Raw genomic sequence first — 27,117 nt, forward strand, 5'->3', positions numbered from 1 at the left:
CGTTGGGGAGGCATGAACATCCAGATAGCGGACCGCAGAAAGAAATTCAGAACGATAGCAAGATGTTGACAATGCCCAGGACTCGGAGGGCCGTGGCTAGGTCATCGTCGAGGACAAGCTTTTCGGGAGGCAGCGGCCGGCCTTGCCGCTCTCACGCTGCTTTCTGCCCAACGGGGATATTTAGCCGTCATCACATCACACCACATCCAGCGCCCACAACGTCAAGGCAGGTCCCACGGTCAACCCGCACGGCCGCGCTGAAGATACGCTGCTCGTTAACTTCGTGCGTCCGTGCACTAGCGCAGCGCAAGCGGAAGGCCAACCCTCGGGGCTGAATTTAACCCAAGATTCTGTCAATGACCTGATGCATACCTATAGCACAGCTAAGGGCAACGTCCCAGGTCCTCTGCATAACGCAGCTGCGACCCGCCGCATAATGCGGTGCCGTCCTGCATAATGCAGGGCAAGGGCAGCATAGTGCTGTCAGACGCGCATAATGCGCGTCTCGGGGTACTTTTTGCCTGCCCAGCGGTCCTACCGCTGGCAAGAGGAGAGGACGTTCGCGGGGCGGTCCGCGTCCTGGCCCACCTGCTAGTCTCTATCGATTTGCTTCCGTACAGCCTAGCGCTACGCTTCAGTCGCTATATTTGTGCTACCGCAAGAAAGGGCGCAACACGCAGCTATCATGGCGTATATTCCAAGCGTTCACCTACCTATGACTCTCTGAGAGCCTTCAACATGCTGCAATATGGGGCCAATATGTCTGCGTGCAGTATGCGCGAGCACTGTCAATGCTTCGGCGGGTTCAGCCTCGCCATGCAGCAGGTCAACAGGCAATATCGCGCTCTTCTCACTTGACCTTCCCCCGCTCGTGAGAAGAGGCTGACTGGTGAGACTATCATTGCGCCAGGCTGCATGATGAAGGAGGGACGTCCGAGCTCCGACGACTGGGACTAGTCGCATCGCTCAACAAGGTTCGAACCTACCGCGTACTCTGAATCGGGCCGCACGCCGGCGGTGCCCTGCTTGTGATCACCGACTTGATCACCGATCCGTCGCGGGCGATCTGAGGCTTTCCGCCACCGTCGCGTCGATCTAAGCTCGCTCACGCGTCGGGGGCAAAAGATACAGTATGGCGTCTGCTCCGCTCATTCCTGCTTGTCCTACGCCAACTTACCCGGCGACACATACTATCTCTTTCTCGCCATCGGACACGCGAACTGTACGGCCTCGCCATGATATTCTCTCCGCGCCCGCCGAACCCGCCTGGCTTTGTCGAGCTCTCCGCGTACGTTCAGCGGGAAACTTGGAGATGGCGACTCGCTAACGTCTTGCCCGCAGGAACGCTTATCACACTGCTCCCTCACCCCCGCCTTTCCTGTTCGACCCATCGGTACCATCCTTTCAACGTAGGCGCCTCAAACGATAGCCCGCCTAAGCAACTGACGGCTCTAATAGCATCGCTGAAGACCCTTCAGGCGCTGGGCGACCCTGGAGTCAGGGCGGTTGTCTCCCCGGCCGTGGCTCGTCATGCACTAGCGATAGAGCAGCGACATGCCCGCCGGATGGATCCGTACGGAGTTCAGTTCCTTCATGAGGTACGCGCCGCTCATGGACCCCCGTTTGATGACTGACGATATGTTGCTATTCTCTCCAGACTACGTATAACGACGGCGTCCGCGAACGGATCGACTACGATGGCTGGCCCACCATCATGCCAACGTTGACTCCGTTTGGCGCTTCAGACATACCCTGCATCGAGATGACTGATGCGTCGGAGGTACGTTGCACGGTCACCCTCCCGATCGTGCTCGTTTACCGATCGCCTAGACCACTGCGGACGACGCGTGCGGGGAGCCAATGGAGGGTATCGAGGACACAACTCTGGTTGATGCATGTGCGTGGGCAAGACTCTGCGCAACCGCCTGGTGTTCCTGACCGTGCATCAGCTAGATATGCCTTCTCGCCTACTCCTCCGCTCCTTGTGAAGGCGAAGGAAGCTCTATCGCCCTCGCTGTATAGCACCTCGGACGTCACTAGCCAGCCCTCGACTTTGTCTCTTCGCTCCGCCTCTCTCCCCCCGCTCGCTCGCCCGCACGGCAAAGACCAATTCTCGAGGGGCCGCTGCGCTATCTGCTCGAAGGCCTCCAAGCATCACTTGTCGAGCTCGTGCCCTGCCGAGTACGCGCCCCTGCATCGCCGAGTGGAGGATGAGGACGGCCAGACCTTCTGGGTGTCGACGCTCGAGGACCGCCCGGAAGCCTGTTGCGACTTCAACGAGGGCCTACGCTGTTCCAATGACTGCCCGACCGACAGCCATTGGTGCTCGCTGTGTGCGCAGTATACTCACGGCGCTCAGGACTGCCCTTTGTACTTCCGCTACGTGGGCGGGGGGAAGTTCGAGTCGCACACGCGCGACAACTACCTTCCCAACTGCCGACCTTTGCGCCGCCAGGCCCCAAAGAAGATTTACAAGACGAACAATTTCAACGTGAACAACGTCAACTCTCACACCGCTACCTTTGGTTCTTGATCGGCTTGCCGTACTCCTACGCGCGGTCGCTCCGTCTACCCTACAGTCTACCCTCAGGATGTAATAGTAAAGTTGCTAGTCACTATATTTCGCTTCACGCGGTACCGGGTCACCTTCAGAGATTAATCTCCCTCATACTGTTCAGCGGTACGCGTCTGAGAGTACGTACCTACGAGTAATTGCTGAGGAACACTGCCCGATAGTTGGCCAGCGTTGCTTCAGACATGGGGCTCGCGCAGTACAACGATGACCGCCGTGTACAGGAGGGCGGCAATAGCGCAAAAATAGCGACTGAAGCGTAGCGCTAGGCTGTACGGAAGCAAATCGATAGAGACTAGCAGGTGGGCCAGGACGCGGACCGCCCCGCGAACGTCCTCTCCTCTTGCCAGCGGTAGGACCGCTGGGCAGGCAAAAAGTACCCCGAGACGCGCATTATGCGCGTCTGACAGCACTATGCTGCCCTTGCCCTGCATTATGCAGGACGGCACCGCATTATGCGGCGGGTCGCAGCTGCGTTATGCAGAGGACCTGGGACGTTGCCCTTAGCTGTGCTATAGGTATGCATCAGGTCATTGACAGAATCTTGGGTTAAATTCAGCCCCGAGGGTTGCACTCTAATGGCGTCGGACTGCTGGCGCCCGAACGCGAAGGACGAATGGCGGACTGGCCTTGGCCTCGGGACGCTGTATTCGAATGGGAGTAGTGAAAGAATGCTCGCTGTTCTGCGAAAGAAATTTTTCGAGTACCTATAGGTCATATGCAGGAGAGCAGAGTCAAGGCTATTAGGCACCTTTGGATCGAGCTGCAGCAGACCACTCAGATGGTCGTTGGAACTTGAAGAACGTTATTGGACCATGGTCTCGGCGATATCAGTCACATCACCCTTATGGGGAAATGCATGACCTGCATCCACACGCGACGGGCGTTGGTAAACGAGCCGAGGAATATCAACGAGCTGAGGCATGATCTTTCTCTGTCCAGCTTGTCAAACGCGGCTCACGAGTATTGTTATCTCCTTAATTTCAGGGGATACAAGGCGCGTTACCCCGACGTGCTTTAAAGCGGCTGTCAAGGCGGCTGTGAGACCATTATTGCACTCACAAGAGCTATCTAGTAATTGACTTCTCAATGAGACAACACCAGGTAGTATTCGAGATCCAAGGGAGGCCCATAATCCTCTTTAGCTGTCCAAACCTTACGGGCAACTTTGTAGGTCCAATGATCACATGTCACCGATTAGTCATCAACAAGGGGAAATTGGAATCGGGGGCCGGACCTCGACAAACACTCTTGTTCTACGCGTTCGTCGTCGCACGCGACGACCTCCCCTCGAATCATCTACGCGCAGCCACTCACTAGTGGTAGGCGCGGTAGACCATGATGAAGACCCGGAGAAAAGCGAAGGCGGCAGCGGCGGAGACCGCCTCAACATCAGGCGCTCAACAAGATTCGGGCCCCTTCACCGTCGACGTCCCCGACGATGTGGACACCGACGCGCTCGCGGAGATGTTCTCCGACGCGTCCTTTACGACCCCCTCCCCCGAAACGATACTCGAACTCTACCGCCTCGTGTTGGCGCAAGGCGCGGACATTGACAGCGCTCACCGCGAGCTGGACACCGCGAATGCCGAGCTGGAGAAGAAGGGGATCGAGCTCGAGCAGGCCTATCAGGACAAGGACAACGTGGCGCGTGATGCTGAGGTTGCGGTGGAGGCCGCGACCGCGGAGCTGGCGGCGGCGAAGAAGGAGCGAGACGAGCTCGCGGCCGCGAACACGAAGCTCAAGGCCGAGCTGAACGCCGTCACCTCTTCGCAGTCCTCCTCGTCAACCGAAGTCACCGAGCTGAAGCGGAGGGTGGAGGACGTCGAGCGGGAGAAGCGCGACTTGGTCACAGTCATCACACGGTTGAAGCAGGAGAACGGCCAACGGGAAGGTGCGTAGCGCAATACGGTTTCCGTGTCTCATACTCATTGCCCGCCGCAGAGGAAGTCACGACGCTACGCAAGAACCTCAAGGACGCACGGCACGATCACGAACAGCTCGAGAACCAGCTTCGGGAGCTCCGGTCTGCGGAGTCGACGAACAAGGTGCGCGCTCTGTCTGTTTCCCCGCTTACCCCTTGCTCACACTCAGCAGTTCAAGCTCGACACTCTCCAACAACAGCTCACCCTCGCGCAAAATGAAGTCCAGCGTACGACCGAGTCCCTCAACAACACCACGGAGGCGTACGCCACCTACCGCCGCACCAAACACCAGGAGATGCTCGCCCTTCAAACGTCGCACGCCGCTCTTCAGACCCAGTACGATACGCTGCAGGCCAACCATGCTGCACTTGAGTCCGCGCACAGCCAGCAGACGCACGCCCTACAGTCCGCACAAGCGCGCATCCAGGAGTTGTCAGGCCGTCTCGGCGACCATGAAGCCGCTTACGCGAGCGAGGTCGGCGGTCTGAAGCGTCTCGTAGCGATTATGGAGGAGCGCGAGAAGCAGTCGCGTGAAATCGTGGACAAGGTCGAGGGTTCCTGGGCAGCAATGGTAGAGAAGGCCGAGGCTCGCGAGGCCGAACTACTTGCTGAGATCGTCCGCGTTGAGAAGGAGCGCGACGAGGCGGAGTCTCGCATCCGGCGATTGGAGACTGTCGTCGAGCGTATGGGCCGCGGCGAGTTGCCTATTGCCAATGGTGGCGTGTCCATGCCGGGCACGCCCGTTCGCGGTGGCGGCGCTGACGCGGGCATAGCCATGCTCAGTCCGACAGTTGCGATGGCGAGCCGCGCGCAGAAGGGCGGAAAGACGTTCACCGAGGTCTACGCAGAATACGTCAAGCTACAAGACGACTTTGCCAAGAAGGCGGCGGAGTGTGAGCACATGGAGCGCACTCTGACGCAAGTACTTGCTCAGATTGAGGAGAGGGTATGTACTGATCTGACAATTTTATGTGCAGTAGCTGACCGACTTGCAGGCACCCATTCTCTCGCAGCAACGTGCAGAGTACGAGCGCGTCTCCGCTGAAGCTGCACTGCTGTCCACTCAGCTGTCACAGGCAATCGTGGAAAGGGACACTCTGGCGACTTCGAACCGCGACAACGAGCAGAAACTCGGGAAGGCTCTCAAGGAGGGCGCCCTTCTCGAGAAGAACGCGGATGACCTCGGCCGGCAGGTTCGCCACCTCACCCGGGAAAACGCCCGCCTGCGTGATCCATCACTGCCCCACGACATCGACGCCGACGACGGGGCTAGCGTCAATGGGTCCCTCGCCGACGGCCGCTCTGTCCTTTCTGCTGGTACCACTGCCATCAACGAGATTGCCGCGATGGCCCCCGCAGAAAGCGTCGACGATGTCATCGCCAACCATCTTGTGCTCTTCAACTCCGTCCCGGCACTTCAAGCTCAGAATCGCCGTTTGCTACTTCTTGTGCGCCAGCTAGGCTCGCGGATGGAAGATGCAGAGCGCGAGTGGCGCGAGGAAGCCGAGAGGGAGCAGCTCGCCGCCGTGCGGGAAGCTCATGAGGCGATGACGGAGATGGCGAACCAGCTTGAGGCCGCCAGGCGGGAGATGGACGAGCGCTCTGCAGCGGGCGAGGCGAACAGGAGGGAGCGGGAGGCCCTGAAGGCGATGGTCAACCGCCTACAACGCGGCGAGCACCTTGAGGGCGAGCAGCCGCGCGCCGTCGAGCGGAGACCAGCACCGGAATCTTCGAGCGCGGACGAGGAGTCGGAGTTGACGCGGCTGAGGGCGTACAAGGCGGAGATGGAGTCGGATGCGGGACGCCTCAGGGACGAGCTCGGCGCGGCGCAGCGCGAGATTGGTAAACTGACGGCTGCTCTCGCGAAGGCGAACGCGCGGGCGGAGTACCTGGCTGGTAAGTGAGGATGCTTGGGGGTTTGTTCGTTCGCTAACATTGATCGCAGAACGTGCTCGCGACGCCGCCAACCAGTACGACGTACAGCTTGCGCAGCTGAAGGGCCTCGAGCAGCGCAACGCTCAGCTTTCCGACCAACTCATCCGCCTCGACTCTGAAGCCGCACGCGCTACGGACGAGCTCGTCGTCGCCCAGGGCCGCGTGGAGCAGCTGCGGAACGAGTGCGCGAATCTGCGTGCGGAGAAGCAGCTTGCAAGCAGCGCACAGGCTCAGCTGCTGGAGGCGAACCAGAACCTGCAGCGCGAGCGTTTGCAGTTGACGGACTTGCTTAGCAACGTACAGAAGATGAATGCGTCGCTTGAAGGGGCTGAGCGTGGAGAGCGATCGCGGCTGGAGAGCGAGGTGCGCTTGTTGGAGCAGCAGACGTGAGTAATGCATTCCTATGTGAGTGTAGTAGTATTTCTGACAAGCGACGCAGCAAGGACCTTCGGGAGCAAGTCCATCAGGAGCGCGATGCCCTCAGGCAGACGACCTTGCAAAAGGACCTGGAGCAGCGCGAGTTGCAGAGCCGCCTCGAGCGCGCGGCGCAGGAGCAGGCGAAGACGCGCGAGTCCTTGGTCGCAGCAGAGACCAGCCGCAAGCACCTCGAAGACCGCGTCAGCGATTTGGCGCGCGAGCTGCAGGGCAACTTGGAGAAGTTGGCAGTCTATGAGCGGCACGGTACGGTCTCCGGCTCCACGAGCACGACCGCAGGGGCCGCTAGTGGCGACGCAGAGGGATTGCAGGCTGAAGTAGCGGAGTTGAGGTGAGTCCTCACCTGACGGCATACTCTTGAGAGAGTTACTAACTCGTGCATAGGTCGAAGCTGAAGGTTGCGGAGGTTGACCTGGAGGCTGCCAAGAAGCACGCGGAACAATACAGGGAAATCAGCAACGCGAATGAGAGTGCGCTGTCCGACTTGAACGCGACGTTCGACGACTTCAAGGCGTCGACCGAGAGCCAACTGGCTACGCAGGAGGTGAGCTGAATGTGGCAGCGGATGTCATCCGGTTGCTAACACGCGGCGCAGTCCAATCTCAAGGCTGTCGAGGAGAAGCTTGCCGCGGCTATGGAAGAGCGAGAGGCCGCCGTCACGGCACTTGAGAACCTCCGCAAGGAGTTCGAGGGCGAGAAGAAGGCGTGGCTCAACGACAAGCGTGAGCTCGAGGACGTCATCACGAACCTCAGCACGAACGACCGCCAGTCCGAGGAGGAGCGCAGCGCCCGCGAGACGGAAGTCAAGCGCGCGGAGGAGCGCGTGCAGAGCGCCGAGGACCGCTACTCGCGCGAAGTTCAGGCCCATGCGCAGACGCTGGCGACGAATGGGCAGCTGAAAGAGCAGCTCGCGGCTGTGCAGGCGACCGTGCGCGAAGCCAAGGCTGCGGCAGAGACAGCGAAGGCCAATCTCACTTCGTCAGAGCGCAGCTGGGATCAGCAGAAGCAGATGCTACAGAAGGAGGTTGATGAGCTCAAGGACAGGTGCGTACTATAAGTGCGTAGGTGGCAGGGGTACTCAACGCGTCGTTTGACAGGTGCAAAGGCCTGGCCGACCAGAACAACATACTCCATACCCACCTCGAGAGCGTCAGCTCGCAAGCGGCACGCATCAAGCAGGCGGCTTCCGCGGATGGCGATGAGAATACAACTGGCGGCGAAGAGGCGGACGAGCACCTGCACAAGGTCACGGCGTACTTGCGACAGAGTCTGCATGTCGCCGAGATGCAGATTGACGTCAAGCAGAAGGACATCATCCGGCAGCAGAGCACCATTGAGCACCTCCAGAAGTCAGTGTCCGACCTCGAGTCGCAGCTGCAGAATGCACGGGAGAAGATCGTCCAGAACGCTGCCGCGTCCGCGCAGCACGACGAGTTGATGGACCGCATCAACCAGATGAACATTCTGAGGGAGAGCAACGCAACGCTGAGGGCCGAGTCTGAAGCGAACGCTCGCAAGGTTAAGGAGCTCGAGGCGAAGCTGCGCGAGGTGACAGCACAGCTGGAACCGGCGAAGGAGCAGGCGCGTGTTGCGAAGGCAGAGCTCGAGTCTCGCGATGCGCACATCCAGAAGCTGGAAGCCGAGGTCAAGCACTGGCAGGAGCGCTGCCAATCGCTCATGAGCAAGGTGAATTCACAAATTCATGGTCTGATATATATTCTGATGCAATATAGTACAACCGCGCGGATCCTGCCGAGATGCAGGCCCTCAAGGACCAGAGCGATGCATTGGCCAAGCAAGTGGAGGAGTTGAAGCAGCAGCAGACAGCGCTTGAGGCGCAGGTGGCCGAGAAGACGGAGCAGTACGAGGCGAAGGACCGGGAGCTCGCTGCCAAGCAAGCTACGGTAAGTCGACCTCATTCCTTTGTTATGCATGAAGCTGAACGGGCTCGTCAGATGGATCGCTGGAGGGCGGCGGAGAAGGAGAACGTCAACCGGTTCAAGAAGCGGATGGCGGACGCGAACGAGCGCGAGAAGGAGTACCAGTCTTCGACTGCGACCCTCAATGCGAAGATCGCTGAGCTTGAGGATGCTCTCAAGGCTCAACAAGAAGCTCAAGCCGCCACCGCATCCGCCTCGCCTGAGGTCACGCCCGAGCTAGTGCGTGTACACGTATTGACCGCTGAAGTATGCCACTAACGATCATCAGGCAACTCTCCGTGAGGAAAGGGACCGCCTTTTGGCGGAAAACAAGAAGCTCCTGGATGAGAAGACGACCTGGACGATTGCATCTGCGACTGGGGAAGGGGCCACCGCTCCCTCCGATGAGGCGCGTGCCGCATGGGAGTCTGAGAAGGCCGAGCTCATTAAAGCTCGCGACGACGCTCTTGCCAAGGTTCAAGTTGGTGGTTTTAATGTCATCAAGTACGGCACTGGCTGACCAAGTTACAGTCTTCCGAATCAGCTACTCAAGAGGTTGAGCGTCTGCGCACGATGAATGTAAGTTTCTTTGTGTTTTACGTGTGCGTCGTACTGAGGAGATCTTGCAGGAGAAGATGAAGCAGCAGATCGCACAATCCAACGCTCGTGCTGCCGACCTGCAGCGCTCCCTGCACGAGAAGACGCAAGCTGTCAAGGCAGCCGATGAACGCGCGCGGGCTGAGGCGCAATCCGGCGCACAGCCAGCGGACGCCGCTAAGCACGCTGAGGAGCTTCGCGCGTTGGAAGAGCGCCTCACGAAGGAGCACGAGGAGAAGCTGAAGAAGGCGGTTGAAGAAGCCACCGCTGCCGCTTCCACCCAAGCTGCGTCTACGAGCGGGTCCAAGTTCACCGACAAGGACATCAGCGACGCTGTCGAGCGCGGTCGTCAGGAGGCAGGGATGAAGGTCAAGCTGAAGGAGAAGCAGCTCATGAGCACTACGCACAAGCTCAAGCAGTTCGAGGCAGCGGTGCAGAAGTGGCAGAGCGAGGGGATCATCCCCGCGGACTCCTTGTCTACGCTTTCCAAGGCTGCGGTCAGCGCGACAGCCCCACCACCCACACCTACGGCGTCCGCAGCTCCCTCGTCGCTACCGCCAAAACCAGGAGCCACCTCAGCGTCTGCAAGCACCCCTGCTGCTACGACTACTCCTGCTGCGTCGGCCTCAGCCGCCGCTGGTCCGTCTAACGACGCTGCGAAGCCTGCGGAAGGTGCTGCGGCTCGCGGACGAGGCGCGGCGCGCGGTGCCCGAGGCGCTCGTGGTACTGCTGCGCGCGGACGGGGTGCGGCTCCCGCCACTCGTTCAGTCAACAACGCCCTCGCTGCCGCGACCGGGAACGCTAGCGGCGGCGGCGTGTCCATCATGGGCGCTGCCGCTGCTGCTAAACGCCAGCGGGACGAGACCGGCGGAGATGGCTCGCTCGCGAAGCGGATAAAGACCGATGGCGGGGATGGGCAGCCCGCCGCAAAAACTGGGGCGCCTGTGCAGATTCGACGGCCACCACCAGGACCCTCGTCGTAGTGTGATTGCATGTTGACTTTGCTTTTGGTATCTCACACGGACCCGTTGCGCATTGTATTGTAGTATCTTGTATCCGTATTATTCCCTATTGACTAACGTCGCATCGCACTGCTCGAACCAAAGAGACATCCATAAAGAAGAGTGGCCACGTCCATTAAATACGGGACGTCTATAATACCACAGCGTGAAGATCGAAAGAGTGCGTAAAGGTGGGCGTTAAACATTAGATAAGTATGTGCGGTGCTCAAGCCAGTCGAGCAATAAGTACACCGCTCGACCGTCACCAGCGTGAATTGAGAGAACAACGGGTATATTCAGGACAGTTCGACATGCCGAACTCGTCGACGTCTTCTTCGGAGACGACCTTGTAGCCCTTCTCTCGGAGCATCTCGACGTTGGCGAGGTGATAGTAGAAGGTAGGGCCGGCGTAGCGCGTCTCGAGACCGCGCAGGGGACCAGCGGTGACGCGGATGCTGTACTCGGCGCGCGTTTCTTTGGGGTGTCGTTTCTGGGGGCGCGTTGAGAAATCGTGCGGTTGCGCGGAAGGGGGAGGGCGCCAAGATGATCATGAAACCGGCGGAAAGAACGGAGAACGGGGGTAGGGGGAAGAACACATACCACGACAAGTGCAGGCATCCAGACGTATTCTCCTTGCCTGTATGAGACGTGTACCAAGACCTTTTCCTGTGGAGTGTCAGCGGTCATGTCGCCAAGCATGAAGGATAGGAGGTACGCACCGATGACTCGAAGGATGTACTCCTCCGCCCCAAGTCCCCGCCACTATGCCGCCGCAGCCCACGTCGCTTCCTCCTGCTTCCTGTGGGGTCCCCTCGCGCTTCAGGTGGGAAGGTGATCTCTCCTCGGAGGAGGGAGAAGCGTCCGATCATCTGTGCGCGCCCGGAGTCGCGGAACCAGTGTACTTCGTACAGGAACTCTCCCCTCGCCTCGAGGTTGGGATGCACGGGGCATATGCCAATGACTTCGGCGGGGGCCCATGCAGAATAGGCGCCGCGTTTGAAGCGACGGACAAGGCAGCGATCATGAATCTGGGAGGGTGGGAAAGGTGGGGTCAGTACGCGTTTGACATTCTCGAGGCAGGACGCACCTGAAATGGCCCCGGGGAAGGTTGGAGGTCGTCAAGAGGCTCGTCGTAAGTCGTAGCTGTTCGTGAAAGACGGAGGGCCCCCGCGCGACCAATGAGGGAGGACGCTGCAGACGCGAGGGAGCGCAGCATCCGGACGGGGCTCTCGAGGGCGGGCTTGACCGCCGGTGCGGGGCTAGTCATTGAGGGAGGATGGTCGTGGCGGGAGGGGAGGTTGTCTGGACCCGCATAGGGTCCGCGGCGTAGTCTTGTAGTCGGGAACTATGCCGACACACATGTTGGTGCAATTGCTAAGTATGGGCGGCCAGCAGGCTGGGCGGTGCACCGTGCGATGAAGTTCTTGGGTGGAGCGCGTAACCAAGTCGCCGCGGGATTCAGGGTTGTCGATCATCCCGGTCGAGGCCCCCCGCGTGCGTCGGGCATCAGTCGGATATTCCACGTGTCATTCCCTTTGTTCTGCTTTGGGGCTTGCTTGGCAGCGTTCCTGAGTCCTTCAGTCCGTGCGTCGTCCCTGGTCAATCTCGGTCTGTTGGGTGGTTAAGGAGGGGGACTGCCTGCAGTTTCCCTACTAGTGGCGCACCTTACTGCCAGTCTCCAAATTGCCTGGCGCCGAACCATCACGCCCCGAGGCAGACGATTGGTCCGTTGAGTACGAGCCGGAGGCCCATTACGCGCGGGTCGTCCGCGCCCACGGAATGTGCACGGAACAGCGCCTGTTCCTTGACGGTGCCTCTGGAGGCAATGCTTATAGGCGACGTAAAGCTGTGCTATCCTCGGAACGCCCTCGACTATTATTGTGCATCGCAGCCGGCTAACCGGTTGACGTACTGGTACATTTTAGCGCAGTGTTCGCGCCCTCTACGTCTTCAGTCGCGATGAAGTAGGCTGGTTCCGAGTCGAATGAAATATTCAGTGGTGCACGGTTGAACTTCTGGGCTTGCGTTGGTGATCAAAAAGACCTATATAAAGCGTGAATAATGGGGCGGAAGCGAACTGGCACTGCGCTCACCTTACGCGCAGCCTCCAGAAACAAGCGTCGTAGACTCAGTTGACGCTATGGTCAAGGCGCAGAAGAAACTCCATACCTGAAAGAAAGAAGAGAATGGGACGTCCATGGGTGACTCATTCTCGTAGGCGCGACAGCTTCCTATAGTACAACGCTGCTATGCAGCATCCAGACGTAGTTGGAATACAAGTACAGCACACAATAGCGTGTGAAAACTGGGTATCTTGGTACATGGTGTATCGCTCAAAACTGTCTCCTCCGAACCGCGGGTGATGACCCTAGAGGGGCGCGAGTGAGGACATAGACCAAAACCTTGCACCCCGGGGACGTACCGAATACGAATATGGGCCCCCAGGCCGCGAGCAGGAGAGCTGCGTGATGAGTACCTACTGGCGTCGGCGTGGGCCGCCCAGTCGCGATGTCGATGACCGTGGTCACGGAGCTGAGGATCTGGACGGCGATAAAGGTGCTGCGACGTTGATCAGTCAAATTGCACGATACGAAGGAGTACGGCTAGCTCTGCCATCGGGGTTGACCGGACTCCATGGCAGGGCAGAGTAATCTCGAAGTCGAAGGCACGCACAACTGGAAGAATACAATCCGCCAAATCGCCCCTCGAAACTGACTCGCAGATGCGGAGCGACCTACAGACAACGCTTAGCTGAGCGGGGAAAGCTGTAGATAGAGAACGTACGAGACTGCAAGGATACAGGAAGGGATAGCCGCCTTGGCCTTCGGCTGAGCTTGAGAGATGCCGCGCGAACGGATGATTCGGGTTGAGTCGACGTGGCTCCATCTGTCTCCGTCGTTCTGTCGCACGAAGTGCGCACCGTCGACGCATCCGTGCCCGCTGAGCGCACAGGGAAGACGCTTGCGCTCTCCACCGACTGGTTGTCGTCGTCGAACTCCTCGCTCTCCGTCGAGAAAGCACGCCTGACCGACCCGTTGCCTGGTAGATAGCATGGCTGCGCGACCGGGAGAACCTCCTCGTGGTGGTCTGCGCCGACCCATAGTTCTTCATCGTAGGGCGACTGTTTGTCCAGGGGTACCTCTTCCGATACGATCGATACATCGTCTTTTGCCCAAGATGATGTCGCGTGGGCCGCGGAGGCGGGCCCAGAGAAGCTTACGCTTCGTCTTCGCCCTGCGCTGTACGTCGCGCCAACGAGCCGCGTCGCGGACGTCGGCGACTGTATAGCCTCCGCATAAGCACTGATCGGGGGAAGCGGAGGCGGGCGATCTGGAGAGGGTGGTATAGCAGGCGGGTTGGCGCAGTTGAGGGACGCGAATGAGCAGGAGCGGTTATTAGGTGGTCTGCTATATCTTGAAGACGTCGAAGGCCGGACAGAGACTGGAGATACGGGCGAGGGTAGTGGGATGCTATGCACCGGGGATGTGAGCCCTGCATCCGAGGCGACGAGCGTGCGAGAGACTCGCGCCTTGCGATCTGTGGCGCGTATGCGGACAACTGAGGCGGCGGAGAAAGCGATGCACGGGATTGTGAGGATGTATGGTGCGCCGGCGTAGCTCAGAAATCGCGTCCTACTGTTGGTCAGTCACGCGGCTTGGACGGGAAGAGGCGCAACGCACCAAAGGGGGTCATTTGCGTCGCACTGCAAGCCATCTTCGAGGGTCACCGCGCCGAGCTTCATGACCACGGTTGCTTGGACGATCGTCGCGGCCACGGGAAATGCGACAAGAGGGAGGAGGAACAATGGGTGCCACTGAAGGGGTGTGCTGGGTCGATAGATTAGTTCGCAACTGAGAAGAGAGGGTGATCCACGTACGTCCTCCCTCCTTTCGTGATGAAGATGAATGTCGAACAGCTAAACGTAGTGACGAGCCCGGTCATGACGAAGGTCGAGAAGGCAATGACGATGGGTTGAGCGACGCAGAGGACCCAAGGCATGTAATACGGATCCATCTCCCAGATCATGCCTGGCGCCAGTTGAGTCAAGCCAGTCCTCAGCGTCGGCAAGGGGGGGGGAGGACATACCGAGGCAGAACACCCCTTGGCATAGCGTCAACCCGAGCAAGTATGTGAGCGCTGCCCATTCTGCCTTGATCGCGCGCCCCCAGGCGATGAGGACGAACCAGCATCCGAATAGGCCTGGAAGTCGTCAGCTGTGATTCCAACGCGATGATCGAAGACGCACCAGAGAGTGAAAGCGCGAAGAATATCGCCCTTACTGCCCGCGACACCATGGCGGGAGGTAGGAACCCGGGACGAAGCTCATCAGCTATTCATTATCCGAGTACCTTCGCTACCGAAGCCGACACGGGTGTCGTGCGGGGGAGGAGTATCACAAGTGATCGCAGCACACCTGAGCGCCCTGGGTGTCTTTCGGGACGTCCCATGACCGAAAAGACATGCATTCGCGTGTAAGGGCAGCCGCTAAGGAGTCACGCGAGCGTGCAGTGGGCGCCAAGAACGTCATCACTATCCTTCTTGATCTGGACAACGCTAAGCTGAAATTCTTCTCGAGGGTGACGCTTAAGGAAAACCGGCGGGCAATATTCGGGAAGGACTGGTATTTGGTATATATCGATGGTCGTGAGACATAGTGCGGGCGTCATGCTGTACGTTGAGCATCAGCTGCACACGACCAACGTATATCACTCCAAAGAGTGCTCGCACCTGCTCGCCCCCCGCCTCCAGCCAATTATAGCAGGTACATAGCAGGTACCTCTTTGTATCGTGATGGCGACATGCCAAAGGCTGAGAACCTCCTCAGATTTGGGGAAGATTGTGACGAAGTACGTGGCGATCTAAGGAAGGTGGTCGAAGGGACAAGTTGATGGGATCTCGAGCACGCCGAAGCCCTGATCAAGCTTGAGGAGTACAGTCGATGTTGGGAACCACGAATGGCGCAGAATGGTGATGACAGTGGGAGTCAAGAGCTCAACCAGGAATTTCCTTTGTTGATTCTTGCTGTCGCGTGGCCTTCCGATCCGGCCGGCAAGCTCCGGAGTTTGCCGGGCGTCGTTCTCTTTCTAACGCTCACCTATGCAGCGCGAGACGACAACTGCGGGTCTCACCCGAGGGTCTCCAAGTCTGCCCACCGCTCTCGCGAGGCTCTACTTGTACTGGCTATGTGGTTTTCTGCTCGACGAGTGCAATGCAACTTACTCCGATAATAATACTCGGACTATCCGCGATCCTCTGCTTTAGTACCCTTCTCTGTCGTGATCTGCAAGCCGCGCATCGCTGCCGATGAATGGTGATAAGGAAATAGCTGGTGCGCCGTACACTGGAATCGTGATGCAGCTGCTTACCCCCTTCGCAGGTCTTCATATCTACAGCAGCTGCCTGTCGTGCATGGGTATTCCGAAGCTTGTTTTGAGTACCATACGAGGGGAATCTCGATTCTTGACCTCTGAAATTCCATTATTCTCCCAACACAACCAAGTGCATCTACGTCAGCGCGAGCGGAGTCAGACACGCCAATCATTCAGCAGGGGATGCGTAAGAAATCATAATGGGCGGACCAGTCTTACGCGACAGACGTACACGACAGGAAATCTTTGTCCTTTGACTGGCGCGGAAATCGAACTCCCTCGCGCATCTGTTGGCTGTTGGACAGATGAGTACGTCAACTCAAGTCCCTTGTGCTTCGCCGCTTGATACGCTGTAGCGACCTGTCTGTTTACTTGGACATGGTCTGAGCAGCCCGATCGGCCAAGTCTTCGTCAACGCGTTTCATTGGTATCCGCGACGCTCCTGCGTCCCATTCAAGACGGAAGCTTGCGGTACGTGGTGCACTACTTAGCACATCTCGGTATTTCCTGATGCGATAAAGCAAGCGCCCACCGTCTGGCGCAGCGTCGACCCAAACTCCGAGCGGCCTCGAGCTTTCATCTGCCACCGCACGATATGCGCGAGGCGAGCTACAACCCGCACCGACTTGTCATCCGTACGTACAAAGTATGTGTTCTACAGCCCTCGCTTGTACCCATGGCTACTCCGTGTCCCTGGCTCATTTTCCCGTCCCTTTAGGCAGGTCACATTTGCGCGCAGGGTTCACTGCTCAACTCGGCATCACCTCGAGGACGGCTCTGGGACCGCCCACATCCTCGCGGACGGCGATTGCATCGGAACAGTGTGCGTCAGTCGAAGACAACAAGGGGCAGCTCTTCCTGAATACGGTGTCCGCTGCGGTATCGCCGTCCCTTCTACGGAGACTTCTCTTCGCTGACGATCACGGGTAGTGTTGTGCGGGCTCAGGTCGGGTCGGGTCTCGGGCTCCGAGCCCGCACAACACTAAAATTCACGGGTGCCACTGAAAATGCGGTGGAAGCACCGAGACCAATCGCGTCTGCCAGTATCAGCCGCGGCGGTAGCTCAGTCTCTCCGTGATTGCGTCCTGGCAGTGGTCGTCTGTGGAGCGCCGACCGACGCCCGATTTTTCCTCGAGGTGCGGATTAATATCGCGGTTGACGGGATACTGCGCGCTGAAGCACCCAATCCTCCAGAGCGACGGGAGTCTCCGTGTAATTATGTGAGACCCTGAACACGAGTCCTGGGCGTGCGACATCGGCGGTGGACGGTGTCTCCTCGCGCTGGGCGGGACCTGCATGATTCATTTGATGAGGCGGCGCTACAGCGGGTGTTGCGATTAGCGTGCAACGTGGGCGGGCCAGGCGACGCCGCTAGTGATGGTCCGGCGATTGCATGTTGAAGTCCGTGCGTGCATTTCATCCTTACGTCCTCAGATCGACGAACTTGAGCTTGCGTGGCAGACACCTTCGCCTAGCTGGTCGCTTCGCGGCGGGTCCATTTCCAAGGCGACGATTGGTGGCCACCTTGCTCACACGCTGTCATGAATAGGACCTTCAGCGGAGGAGATTACTGGAAGTTTGCCGGAGAAAATTTGGGACATGGCTTCCGAGGAGCCAAGTCAGGCAGCGTGTGAGTGCACTACACGGAAGATTAGCCGTTCCTGATTGTCGCGAAAGTCAATACCTTTCTGTACGATTGGCGATTGTTCCTTCCGGATGATCACCATCCCTCGTAGTAGATGATCCAACCATCTTCTCTCCCTTGAAACACCGTTCGCAAGCGAGTATTGGCACCGGACTTTGCGCGACTGAGCTCTTGTGTGTCGGAAACCTGAGGCCACGTTGTCGTCACGTTGATCTGTCACGCGACAGTCACCTCTTGTCTCGAACTTCCATCACGCGTACGCAAATGCTTGCGATCTTCCTTTCAAACCTCCTGACACGGAAGCTATACGTCTTCTATCAGGGGGTCTTCACTTCATGTACGCATCATCAATGAGATCCCTTCATAATTGGACGGACATGTGCGAACGGGGCCGCCCCCATCTGGCAGGGAACGTCCCATCAAAGTACACTTCCCAGGTAGGTACTGCCAATCATCTATCTGCGTGTGGACCATCGGACCGTCGCTCGTTCCCCCAACTTTCCCGTCGACAGAACCACCGTCGACTTCATGGGGGCAGCGCTTACGCATGGGCCTTGCGTCTTCCGCGACATATAACGCAGTTGATCTCATGACGAAGGCTCGGGTGTTGCGCGTACCATCAGCGCGCGCCTGACTACCAACAGTTATACTACCCGGACACCCGTCGATCTTGCATTCTGGCGTGTCAGAGTTCCGGATGCTCATACACTCGCAGGCGTTCTACCCTCGATCATTCGCACACTTTGTAATCCGAGGGTATGGGACGCTGCTGGTTGCTTGCAATTGACTTCAATCTTGAGCGCTGATTGGACTGGCCCAAGCCGCACGTGGGGGAACGGGTCCAAGAAAGATGTGGCGGTCGAACTTTCGGTCTGACAGCGAATCTACGCATGCGGTACCCTGGAGTCAAATGTCGACTGCCTGCGGTGCTGTCTTCGAAATCCAGAACGTAAGTTAGTCAGTATCCTCCTTCATAGCACTCGTGCTCTAGAAGCTGACCCATGTCAAGGACAGGATTTATGGGCTTCGGTTATTGAGTGAGCATGCCCCTCCTGCTCCACTCGGTATCTGCCGCGCGTTGACCGTATAATTTCGATCGCGGGTTCAGAGTCGTGGGCATGAGATCGCCGGTCGTCCGCTGCGATCTCAATGCATTGGTTCAATGATTTCTTTGCGTGTGAGAAAGGTCACGCGCTCTCCGCCCGGGAAGTATCCGTGGGCCATATTCTCCTGCTCGGAGCGCGAAATTCAAGTCGTAGGTGTATTTATCTGTCGAATCGTGACAGTCCCGCTCAAACTGACCCATCAAATTCAGTCTCCGGATCCGCTCTTGAAATGAATGTGCGTACGACAAGTTTACATCGAGATCGCGAGTTGCCGGTGGCATGTCTGACTCGTGGACGGAAGCCAGCGCCGTGCTGCTGCCGCTCCGGCGCTAGTCTCGGGACTGAATTCACTGGACATCCTCGTGCGGTCTGCATCAGCTACTTGTCGCCGCCCAAACTCCTCCTGACTATCCTCTCGTCGTGTCTCGTCGTCGAACTGGGCATGTCCCGCCCATGGATGGGAAAGAGGAAGGCCGTGGGCCTGCCTTGTTCGGGCGCCGAAAGGTACCATAGGTAGCGCACCGTCTCGCCTCCAAAATTATCTTCATTGGTTGCTCTCGCGGTTGCCTGTCGATGCTTCGATACGTAACCGCGTTCATGATGACGATCCCACCCCCAGGAAAGAGAACACTAGGAAGGTTTCGATTTCGAGATCTTGACGGTGAGATCTCATCGTACTTACTGAACTGATCGCCTCGCCCGCGTTGATTGTAGTGTCCTTGTTTGGCTCGGGGATATCCTCGCGTATAAAAGCAGGCCCCTCCTCCTATCTGGTAGAGTCTCGCTTCTGCCGCCCTCTAGCAACAGCATGCCGCAAGACACGCATCGCCCGGGGTACGAGGAGCGCTGCTGAACATGCAGAGGGTATCTGACGATTATTTGCGCAGATGGGTGCCCAGCGAGGAGTGTGCTCCGGCATGGTGGCAAGACGAAAATTCTCAGGCTTTTCAGGGCGAGGAACCCATTCAGAGACCTTGTGCGTCGATTTCTATGTGTATGCTAACCGCTGACCTCCAGCAGTCGTCCAACCTCACGCGTACACTCATTTCTTGGAATATCCTCTGTATCAACAAGGGAGCACAACGGGCCATGCCCCCAGTGAACTTTCTGGCTTCGTCGCAGGTGCGTTGTTAACCTTCTCACTCTCACCAGTTCTAAGACGTCCCGCAGACCTGCCAGACGATAGACAGTCAGTACCACTGATGAACGCGAGCGCGCCGGCTTTTCGTCACCCTCTTCCCCCTGCGTCTTTCGGCGGCTCATCATGCGACCTCGGCACGTTCCCCCGTCATGCCCCCGGTCCTCCAACGTACTTCACGCCCTCTCCGCTGGCGCCTCCGCCTCCTCCCTCCCCTGCTATGTCCACCGCGTCCATGGGCGCCTATCACATCCCCCCATCGCCCTCTGACGCCACACGTGGCCTCGATCAAACCATTGGCCCCCGCCGCGACGTCGGTTCGGAGGCACAGGCAGCAGCATCTCACCAGCGCCGTCACCCGGAGAACGTCGGGGAATCGAAGTTTCGGTGCGATATGTGCGGCAGAACATTTACTAGGAAGCACAACTACAATGGTGCGTCGCCCGATCGTGGTACTGGAAGCGATATCGATGCTCTCGTCGCATAGACCATTTACTGCGACACGCGAATCAGAAGCAGTTTGCCTGCGATACGCCCAGTTGCGCATCGCGCTTCAACACGAACGGCGACCTCAAAAGTCACATCAAGAAGATGCACCGAACAGCTGAGACGCCCTAGGAGCTAGCGTGAATTGGGCACGGTCTGCTTTTGCCCCGTTATTTCTCGTTTAGCACAGCTATTCCTCGTCTCGCTCAATCCATCTGGATGGATATTGTACTTCCCTGACCGCTCACGACAACAGATACCTAAATTGCTCTTACTATATACCATCTTGGACCTTTAATTCCTCGAGGCTACCCTCGTTGTCATCATGTAACAAGTAATCCCTATCGTATATTTAGCGGCGCGCCACCAACCCTCCCTGACGAGAGAAGAGGCACCTTTGACCACTTCGATGAGACAACGCACAGCGCACTGGAAAGCTGTGCGGGGATACAATCAATCAAACCCACGATGAAGTAGGTTGTAGCTAAAGCAATTCAAAGGAAATCGAAACGATGCGCCGCCGGGCATGCGCCGTGCCAACGCGAGTCGAAGGCCTACTGTTTGATGTCGGCAGTTCGTTCCGGTAGGGCGTAATGGCGGTACCGCTATCGTCGGACAATGTTGTTCATTGCTCGCGAGCTTCCTGCTTCCTGCCGTTACGTCTGCTTGTTGTCTTGCCTCGAGGCTGACACTGGCGAAGGACCGGTTATGCGAAGTCTATGGCCTTGATGAACGTCTGGTCTGTGCTTTGAGTGCCGCTCGCTCTCAATGCATAGGCTATCGCGGGATATAACAGAACATTGGCGCGCACGCTCGTCAATTTAGTCGGACGTGCTCGATCGGGACAAAATAGGTACCAGTCAAACCTTCCTGCATGTAATAGAGTCGTTGAAGCCTGATGCCGGTGGCTTTTTACCTTTTCTGATTGCGTGCACCAGAAATTTGGTCCCAGGAAGGGTAATAGAAATGGGGTCATGAGCTCCATATACGGCATGGCGTACAACTCCCGCTTCGCGGATCCTCGACGCATGGTGTGAATTACCTTGTACCATCAACATGTTAGACTTAGGCCTGCCCAGAAAGTTCTTGTCCGCCCTTGAGGTAAATGCAATGCACATTGCAAGCGTGCGTGTCCGCGTCGGTCGCGCCTTCGAGGACTACGTTATGTCATTAGATTCCGAAAGGTTTCAACTAAGCTTTTAAGTTCAATCTATCCCTGCTGACTGACACGGTCATTATTTACCGCAGCTGAATACCCGACCGGAGAGATTATCTCATCCTGTTTTCGGTTGGCAGTCACGTTCGAGCCTGAGTCTTATCGAGTAAGTATCGACGACTAAAAAGCTCCGGGAGGTTGCTGGATCCCCGAGCGCACAGCTTCAAGTGTCGTCAAGCAGGACAGCACTCGGCATTGTCGCCTAATTATGTGCTACGAGCGCCGCCGAGACGCCCACTGATGCCATAACGATCAGCAGGTGCACTACTATCGAGCGCGTGGGTTTAGGTGAGCGTTTGCCCCCTCCCGTATGAAAGCTGTATCTCGACCTTTCGATATACCAGTAAATTCACGCTTTCTGTGTCAAGTCTAGGAGACGATGCAGTGGTAGCCCTGCGTCAAGACGCGCCCGGAGATATGGTTCGGACGAATGGAAGTTGTGGGTCCGCGGAGGCAATTGCAATCGGGGATATCAGCCCGATTAGATCAGCTTCCGAGAACTCGCTTTTCGGTAGCTTTTCTTTCCTCCTCGACATCGTCACAGGACCAGCTGCTCGTCCAGAATCCACAGCTCACTGGCTCATATTCCCCGAGCTCCTCCCCAACCCCTCTTCTATGTCTAGCTTTGCGCTGAGGCTCTGTACTTCACTCGCGGGCCCGTCGGCCTCGGTAGCCATTCGCTGAGCTCAACATCGGTCAAGGAAGGAAGGAGTGCTTCAAGCGGTCGCAGAGGGAGGCTACGGACGGAGAGTAGTGGATGGAGATGAAGAATGAGCCTGGAAGGGGGAGGAGCTGGTCCTCGCCATTGAAAGTGCGTTATAGTGGCCACGCATCGGAGGCCTACGCTTATTACCCCCTCTTCCTAGGCGCCACTATGCGAGAAGTGAAGCTGTCGGCACATCAGAATCGCACTGTATTGAGTAGCCACTGGATTGGCGAGAGGGATTGATAATGGAAGATCAAGCCATACTCCTCGATCCCTCTTCGCGCCCGCCCTGCAGCTTGGAACTCAGCAATCGCCCTTCATACCAGACAGCAAGATGGGCCATACCCCACGACTCGCTAGCACCCTTGCGTATATTGCAGAGTCCCGGCATAATGCACCGTCGCCTGTCCTTGCGCGCCTTGAAGCCCGACGTATCGACGTTGACGGCCGTGCAAATGGCTTGCCAATCCCGGACGGTACTTGCAATAGCGCATCCGGATGGTCGACGCTCGTGTGGACGACCGCTTGACAAAAGACGCTACCCTGAACTAACCCATCATCGTCGCGCTTCTTCACCTCGGACACAATGGCGCGGGGCTCGGCGAGCGCAGCGCCCGCGACGCGCACAGTCAGGCTTGACGATACTGTTCACCATTCGATCTCTCCGCCGACGAAGCCACCCTGTGTCGGCAACACTTCGTCGAGGGGTGTCAGCTGTGCGTAACCGTCATCCGTCTGCATCCGCGTGGCCGACTCCGCCCGTTCTAGATGTACGTCGTCGCGGCGCGGCAGCGGAACGCACTCGTGCAGTCATCACCGAGCGACGACAGCCTCATAGTCGGCCCTCAGCAAGATAGGCCCGCGTTTGCCTTCACAACGCCGATCATGACCATTATGTTAGCCGCCATAGTCGCGCTCACTGTCCGCGCTACCTCTCTCATCCTTCGTCGCAGCTGGGTCAATCCACCGCTTCTAAGTTATCTTCGTCAACGCGTGGGTGCACAATGGCGCTGTCTTCGACCGGCCACACATGCCGAGAGCGGGCTCGACATGGTCTACAAGACGACCTCGATGTTCGACAACCAGCTGCCGGTGCGGTTCTTCGTCAACGACGTCGACTCGAATACTGCTCCCTACGGCGTGGTGTCGTCGCTCTCGAAGGTCAGCTATGAAGTGCAGCCGGCTCGTCGATGGACGCGCCGTATGATGGTGCGTAACCTTACTATATGTGCCCATGGTCCCTGCTCACGACCTTCGTAGCCTCCGCGCCCTACGACCTCAATGATGTTGGTGCGGGCGCCTCAACGTCGGGCTCATAACCTAGTTCCAGAAGCCGCAGCGAACAAACTCAAGTCGATCGGCGGCTCATTGAAGGTCAACGTGTAGGCCGGCAGCACGAAGGTCTCGTCAGCAGTAACATCGTCTGCCACGAGTTCCAGCGCCTCGAGAGCGCGTGTGACGACTGTCCCGGGAGGTCTTGCGTCGACAAGAGGTACGCATCGCTCGTCCTTCCTTCCGATATTCGCCACTCACACCTTCTCATATAGCTACAAGGAGGCGCAATTCGCCTCCGATTCTGTGGGCGAATAGCGACTTGAAGGCCTTCAAGGGCTACTTCGGCGACAGCCCGGCCTCGGACGTCGGTATCATCTTCGACGCTGTTGCCGCGGAGGACGACTCTTCGTGCACCCTCGACTGCAGCGTTAGGCTCAATGCGTGAGAGTACGGCGGGAAGACCCACACGATATCGTCTACTCTCATGGCTTCTTTAGCGAGATGCTTCCCTCAGGGACGACAATCGCGGAACACAACAGTCGGGGCGGCACGTTGCGGCACGACTTGGCGCATGCGCCGAAGGGTACGGGGGACGTCTTCTTCCAATGCAAGTTGGATAAGCATGTTTCCGACGAAGCGACGATCCTGAATGCGTACGGCCTTGATGTAGGTGAGCCCCAGTAGCCACGTATCTGGTCATTCATTGACCGTTCTACCAGTGCTACTCGACCCAGATCTACGCCGACGCGAAGTGCTGGGTTGCACATGCCCTCGTACATATCAAAGCAGCTTTTCCTGGATGTATGGTTGTGTATCTTGCTATCCTATCATACGCTGGTGCGCACGACGCCGGCCCTGTGTTTGTACTCGATACACGCGGTCCCTCAGGCGCGGTGTCGACGCGGGTGAGTTGGGGCCTCCAGTCGGAGGTCACGTGGGAAGGCGGGGATGAGCGGTGGCATGCTTCTCTGCGATTCTGTCATACGTTTCTAGGTTTAGAGTTTTGGAGATCTCGGTAGCAAAGACGAATCTCGGGTCCTTTATGTCCGAATCTGGTATTTCCCTTTGTTTGGTCATCGGGCCGATTCTCGCCGAACGGACCGCCGGTGCGCAGCTTGCTTCTGATCCAGAAGAGCGAACATATCGATGACTGGAAGTCCTGACCGGCAGTAAATGTAGCTCAGTGTACCGGAGCGAGGATGATCTATGATAGTGAGTAACTCGTGAGGATTGCCGATGACACCCTGGGTTTTGACAAAGACCAAAGGACTTCGAGGGAGTTTGAGGGTGGTACACGTCGCGTCTGTATCCTCCTTGCACTCCTTGACTGAGATAACGAAAGCATAATCTTGCAAGAACATTATATACATGAATGTTCCATTGCCGTGCTCGGGGTATCGAAACGGGCGTACAAGTACGGCGAGGTACACCGGCTGCATCAAGTTTCGGTGCGCGACACCCGCCCTCGTGCAGCCTCTTCGCCCTACCGTATTCTTTGCTGCGCTCCGCAGGTTTTCTTGGCGCTCAACTCTAGTCCTGTGCATTAGCTAGGCACCCAACGCTCGCATCAGCGATACACGATACGGATGGGCCGTTTTCAACGTACGTATCCTTAGGCTCACTGTTCTCAATATCTGACAAGCGTCGCCAGGCGTCATATAGCAGAGGGTCAGAGAGAGGGAAGCTGACCTCTTCAGCGCAGAGTTATCTCGTTGAGCGGACGATCAGCCCCAGGAGGCGTGGTATAGCACTTGTACGATGGCGCAAACGAAGGTAATCACTTACGCAGATCGCGGGCGAGAGAAAACTACTCCGACCCCGTAGGATATTGTACTCGGATATGCGGTGGTGTGAGGGCGAGTGATCCACGAGGTCGCTCAGTGCGTTGACGGTGACTGGAACTGAGCCCGGAAACATACACGTGCAAAGCCAGTCGGCTTGACAAGACCACCGACAGATATGTGTACGTTCATTGATGTTCCACGCTTCACAACGCTCATGTCCTCGTAGAGACTGTTCACATCATTATTGGCTCCCGTCAGCACTCTCTTTCCCTCTTCGCGTCATTACGGTCATGACTCGAGGATGTAGAGGGATATCCGCTGTCGACGTGTCTCTGGGGCATTTTCCAGTGGCACGCCCTCGCTGGTATGCCCCCCACATGTGTCAGCTCATGCACTGTTCCCCGCAGCGCTGGCTGAGGTATAACTGCGCCACACTCTCATTGCTTGAGATATTCTGGTACATCGCTACCATATCATCTACGAAAAACGAGGCCTGAGAGTTGACCCGACTAGGTAGGCACTGGTGAATAAAAGGTACGGCCGTACACTGCTTTGCGGGACAAAGACGGGATCCCTGCTTGGAGATGGTCGTCGAGCTTCATGTCCATTGTGGCGCTGTTTGTCTGGAAGGTGAGCTTGACCAATATATATATCTTCCTTCAAAGTAGTCTGTTCATCCACCTTCCACGAAGCGATGTCTAATGAGTATTTTACACATCAGTACGCTTCAAGCTAATTTGCCGTCCATATGTGCCGCTCACCACGAGAGCTCAGATTCACGAACGAGCCGTGGTTCTGGCCTGAGCCACCCCTTACAGAACAGGATGAGGTGTGCATTCTCTCGTCGTCGATTAGCAATGATCAGTCAGGTAAGTCGTGATCCTCGTTGTAGGACGACGACGTGTCTAATGCAAGCACCTCAGGGATGCCGCCAACCATGTTTCCTCCAGAGCCGCTCAGCGCGCAGTCCCAGTCCTTTGCGACTGGCGGTACCTTTCTTGTCAGTGGTACGTAAGAGCGTTTCCGCGTGAAGCTCGCTCGGACTGACATTCGGAAAGAATTTGGGTTTGAGGCCATTTTGCCTTCCGTATTGAACGACCCGTGCATGCCGCCAAGGCCCTCGGATGTCCTCTTGTCGACGACAGACAATGACTTTCAGACCCTACTTGCGCCCGAAATGGCACATCCCTATTCTGCTCCGGACGATTCGAGAAACATGCACGCGCCCGACACGTCCCAAGAAACACCACACAACGATCGACCCGGTGGGCTATCGATGATCTCGAGGACCAGCGCTAAGCCGCAAGGTGATGACCATCTGTTCCGCTCGGACCGCTTTCTCAGAGCGGTCGGGACAGAGGCGCAGGTAGAGGCCTCCCTCCGCCGGCGCCGCCCCGGGCGCGGTCCTGACCCAGCTCATAGGCGCTGCGTCCGGTGCGGCCGGTCCTTCACGCGTAACAAGAACTTCAGAGGCGAGTCGCAGCCCGCGGGATTATCGTTTGCTCAAATTGCCATAGATCTCCTTCTTCGCCACGAGAATCGGCGGGAGTACGCGTGCACGACGCATGGCTGTCTCAAGCGCTTCAACACAGAGAGCGATAGGGATAGCCACATTCAGAATATACACATGAAGACTCAGCAGGGTGAGCGGAAGCGTCTCTTATAGCTCAGAAATGTCGAGTTCGTTTCGTGCTGGACTATAAAATTCTGTACACTCCCTTTCAATTGGCATCACGACTACGCGGCGACTCGGAGCCACGTTCGTTCTTATACCTGCTCTTCCCGAGCCGCTCGCTTGACATGTGATGCGCTGACTCATGAATGAACAATGACGCTCCTGCTACGCTCGTGTCACTTCCTCATGAAGAGACTGACCAGGACTTAGGGCGTGTCAGCCTCGCTTGGGTCGGGATGAGCGCACGATATGGGTCGTGCATTAAACATAATAACAGCGAAAGTAGGCGCTTGATACCTCTTGAGTCCACGATGCAAAGACGGTTCAAGGCCC

At 57.6% G+C, this 27,117-nt stretch overlaps 12 protein-coding genes across 12 annotated transcripts; 9 read left to right on the plus strand and 3 right to left on the minus strand.

Annotated features, from left to right (window-relative positions):
• Positions 1 to 1,235: 1,235 nt before the first annotated feature.
• Positions 1,236 to 2,533, plus strand: SCHCODRAFT_02495894 (uncharacterized protein; the record flags this gene model as incomplete). The annotated part of the gene is made up of 6 exons (XM_003032980.2): positions 1,236 to 1,288; positions 1,342 to 1,409; positions 1,459 to 1,598; positions 1,658 to 1,780; positions 1,831 to 1,897; positions 1,950 to 2,533. The coding sequence occupies 6 exons, from the start codon at positions 1,236 to 1,238 to the stop codon at positions 2,531 to 2,533; spliced, it is 1,035 nt and encodes a 344-aa protein (XP_003033026.1).
• Positions 2,534 to 3,842: 1,309 nt separating this feature from the next.
• SCHCODRAFT_01287999 (uncharacterized protein) lies at positions 3,843 to 7,346 on the plus strand. Its single transcript, XM_050341384.1, has 7 exons — positions 3,843 to 4,466; positions 4,517 to 4,620; positions 4,670 to 5,443; positions 5,493 to 6,393; positions 6,443 to 6,818; positions 6,876 to 7,198; positions 7,252 to 7,346. Exons 1-6 carry the CDS (start codon positions 3,911 to 3,913, stop codon positions 7,186 to 7,188), a joined length of 3,024 nt encoding a protein of 1,007 aa, XP_050201420.1. The 5' UTR covers positions 3,843 to 3,910; the 3' UTR covers positions 7,189 to 7,198; positions 7,252 to 7,346.
• A 592-nt stretch (positions 7,347 to 7,938) lies between these two features.
• Positions 7,939 to 9,544, plus strand: SCHCODRAFT_02242267 (uncharacterized protein). The gene is made up of 5 exons (XM_050342166.1): positions 7,939 to 8,553; positions 8,601 to 8,771; positions 8,823 to 9,026; positions 9,076 to 9,365; positions 9,416 to 9,544. The coding sequence occupies exons 1-4, from the start codon at positions 8,152 to 8,154 to the stop codon at positions 9,304 to 9,306; spliced, it is 1,008 nt and encodes a 335-aa protein (XP_050201421.1). The 5' UTR covers positions 7,939 to 8,151; the 3' UTR covers positions 9,307 to 9,365; positions 9,416 to 9,544.
• A 1,102-nt stretch (positions 9,545 to 10,646) lies between these two features.
• SCHCODRAFT_02699695 (uncharacterized protein) lies at positions 10,647 to 11,651 on the minus strand (the record flags this gene model as incomplete). The annotated part of the gene is made up of 4 exons (XM_003033535.1): positions 10,647 to 10,874; positions 10,985 to 11,050; positions 11,104 to 11,412; positions 11,472 to 11,651. 4 exons carry the CDS (start codon positions 11,649 to 11,651, stop codon positions 10,647 to 10,649), a joined length of 783 nt encoding a protein of 260 aa, XP_003033581.1.
• Positions 11,652 to 12,582: 931 nt separating this feature from the next.
• SCHCODRAFT_02620534 (uncharacterized protein) lies at positions 12,583 to 14,721 on the minus strand. The gene is made up of 8 exons (XM_050345008.1): positions 14,631 to 14,721; positions 14,471 to 14,584; positions 14,262 to 14,412; positions 14,065 to 14,211; positions 13,169 to 14,016; positions 13,058 to 13,118; positions 12,807 to 12,943; positions 12,583 to 12,752 (listed from the first exon to the last, which is right to left on the minus strand). The coding sequence occupies exons 1-8, from the start codon at positions 14,677 to 14,679 to the stop codon at positions 12,718 to 12,720; spliced, it is 1,542 nt and encodes a 513-aa protein (XP_050201422.1). The 5' UTR covers positions 14,680 to 14,721; the 3' UTR covers positions 12,583 to 12,717.
• On the plus strand, positions 14,534 to 15,355 carry SCHCODRAFT_01038077 (uncharacterized protein). The gene is made up of 3 exons (XM_003032981.1): positions 14,534 to 14,584; positions 14,631 to 15,052; positions 15,113 to 15,355. Exon 2 carries the CDS (start codon positions 14,845 to 14,847, stop codon positions 15,037 to 15,039), a length of 195 nt encoding a protein of 64 aa, XP_003033027.1. The 5' UTR covers positions 14,534 to 14,584; positions 14,631 to 14,844; the 3' UTR covers positions 15,040 to 15,052; positions 15,113 to 15,355.
• Positions 15,356 to 15,487: 132 nt separating this feature from the next.
• SCHCODRAFT_02620539 (uncharacterized protein) lies at positions 15,488 to 15,872 on the minus strand. The gene is made up of 2 exons (XM_050345009.1): positions 15,762 to 15,872; positions 15,488 to 15,713 (listed from the first exon to the last, which is right to left on the minus strand). The coding sequence occupies exons 1-2, from the start codon at positions 15,861 to 15,863 to the stop codon at positions 15,624 to 15,626; spliced, it is 192 nt and encodes a 63-aa protein (XP_050201423.1). The 5' UTR covers positions 15,864 to 15,872; the 3' UTR covers positions 15,488 to 15,623.
• A 476-nt stretch (positions 15,873 to 16,348) lies between these two features.
• On the plus strand, positions 16,349 to 16,683 carry SCHCODRAFT_02496111 (uncharacterized protein; the record flags this gene model as incomplete). Its single annotated transcript, XM_003032982.2, has 2 exons — positions 16,349 to 16,388; positions 16,472 to 16,683. The coding sequence occupies 2 exons, from the start codon at positions 16,349 to 16,351 to the stop codon at positions 16,681 to 16,683; spliced, it is 252 nt and encodes an 83-aa protein (XP_003033028.1).
• Positions 16,684 to 18,849: 2,166 nt separating this feature from the next.
• SCHCODRAFT_02620554 (uncharacterized protein) lies at positions 18,850 to 20,535 on the plus strand. Its single transcript, XM_003027876.3, has 5 exons — positions 18,850 to 19,338; positions 19,392 to 19,480; positions 19,525 to 19,626; positions 19,675 to 20,076; positions 20,130 to 20,535. The coding sequence occupies exons 1-5, from the start codon at positions 19,313 to 19,315 to the stop codon at positions 20,258 to 20,260; spliced, it is 750 nt and encodes a 249-aa protein (XP_003027922.1). The 5' UTR covers positions 18,850 to 19,312; the 3' UTR covers positions 20,261 to 20,535.
• Positions 20,536 to 22,818: 2,283 nt separating this feature from the next.
• On the plus strand, positions 22,819 to 23,436 carry SCHCODRAFT_02495430 (uncharacterized protein; the record flags this gene model as incomplete). Its single annotated transcript, XM_003027875.2, has 2 exons — positions 22,819 to 23,259; positions 23,311 to 23,436. The coding sequence occupies 2 exons, from the start codon at positions 22,819 to 22,821 to the stop codon at positions 23,434 to 23,436; spliced, it is 567 nt and encodes a 188-aa protein (XP_003027921.1).
• SCHCODRAFT_01246999 (uncharacterized protein) lies at positions 23,394 to 24,331 on the plus strand (the record flags this gene model as incomplete). Its single annotated transcript, XM_050341314.1, has 3 exons — positions 23,394 to 23,542; positions 23,598 to 23,991; positions 24,045 to 24,331. Coding segments are annotated over exons 2-3 (452 nt in total), but the record flags the coding sequence as incomplete, so codon positions are not given.
• A 1,635-nt stretch (positions 24,332 to 25,966) lies between these two features.
• On the plus strand, positions 25,967 to 26,775 carry SCHCODRAFT_0252790 (uncharacterized protein; the record flags this gene model as incomplete). The annotated part of the gene is made up of 3 exons (XM_050343529.1): positions 25,967 to 25,978; positions 26,002 to 26,116; positions 26,171 to 26,775. The coding sequence occupies 3 exons, from the start codon at positions 25,967 to 25,969 to the stop codon at positions 26,773 to 26,775; spliced, it is 732 nt and encodes a 243-aa protein (XP_050201425.1).
• Positions 26,776 to 27,117: the final 342 nt, after the last annotated feature.

Source organism: Schizophyllum commune, assembly GCF_000143185.2.
Source record: "Schizophyllum commune H4-8 unplaced genomic scaffold SCHCOscaffold_4, whole genome shotgun sequence".
Lineage (NCBI taxonomy): Eukaryota > Fungi > Basidiomycota > Agaricomycetes > Agaricales > Schizophyllaceae > Schizophyllum > Schizophyllum commune.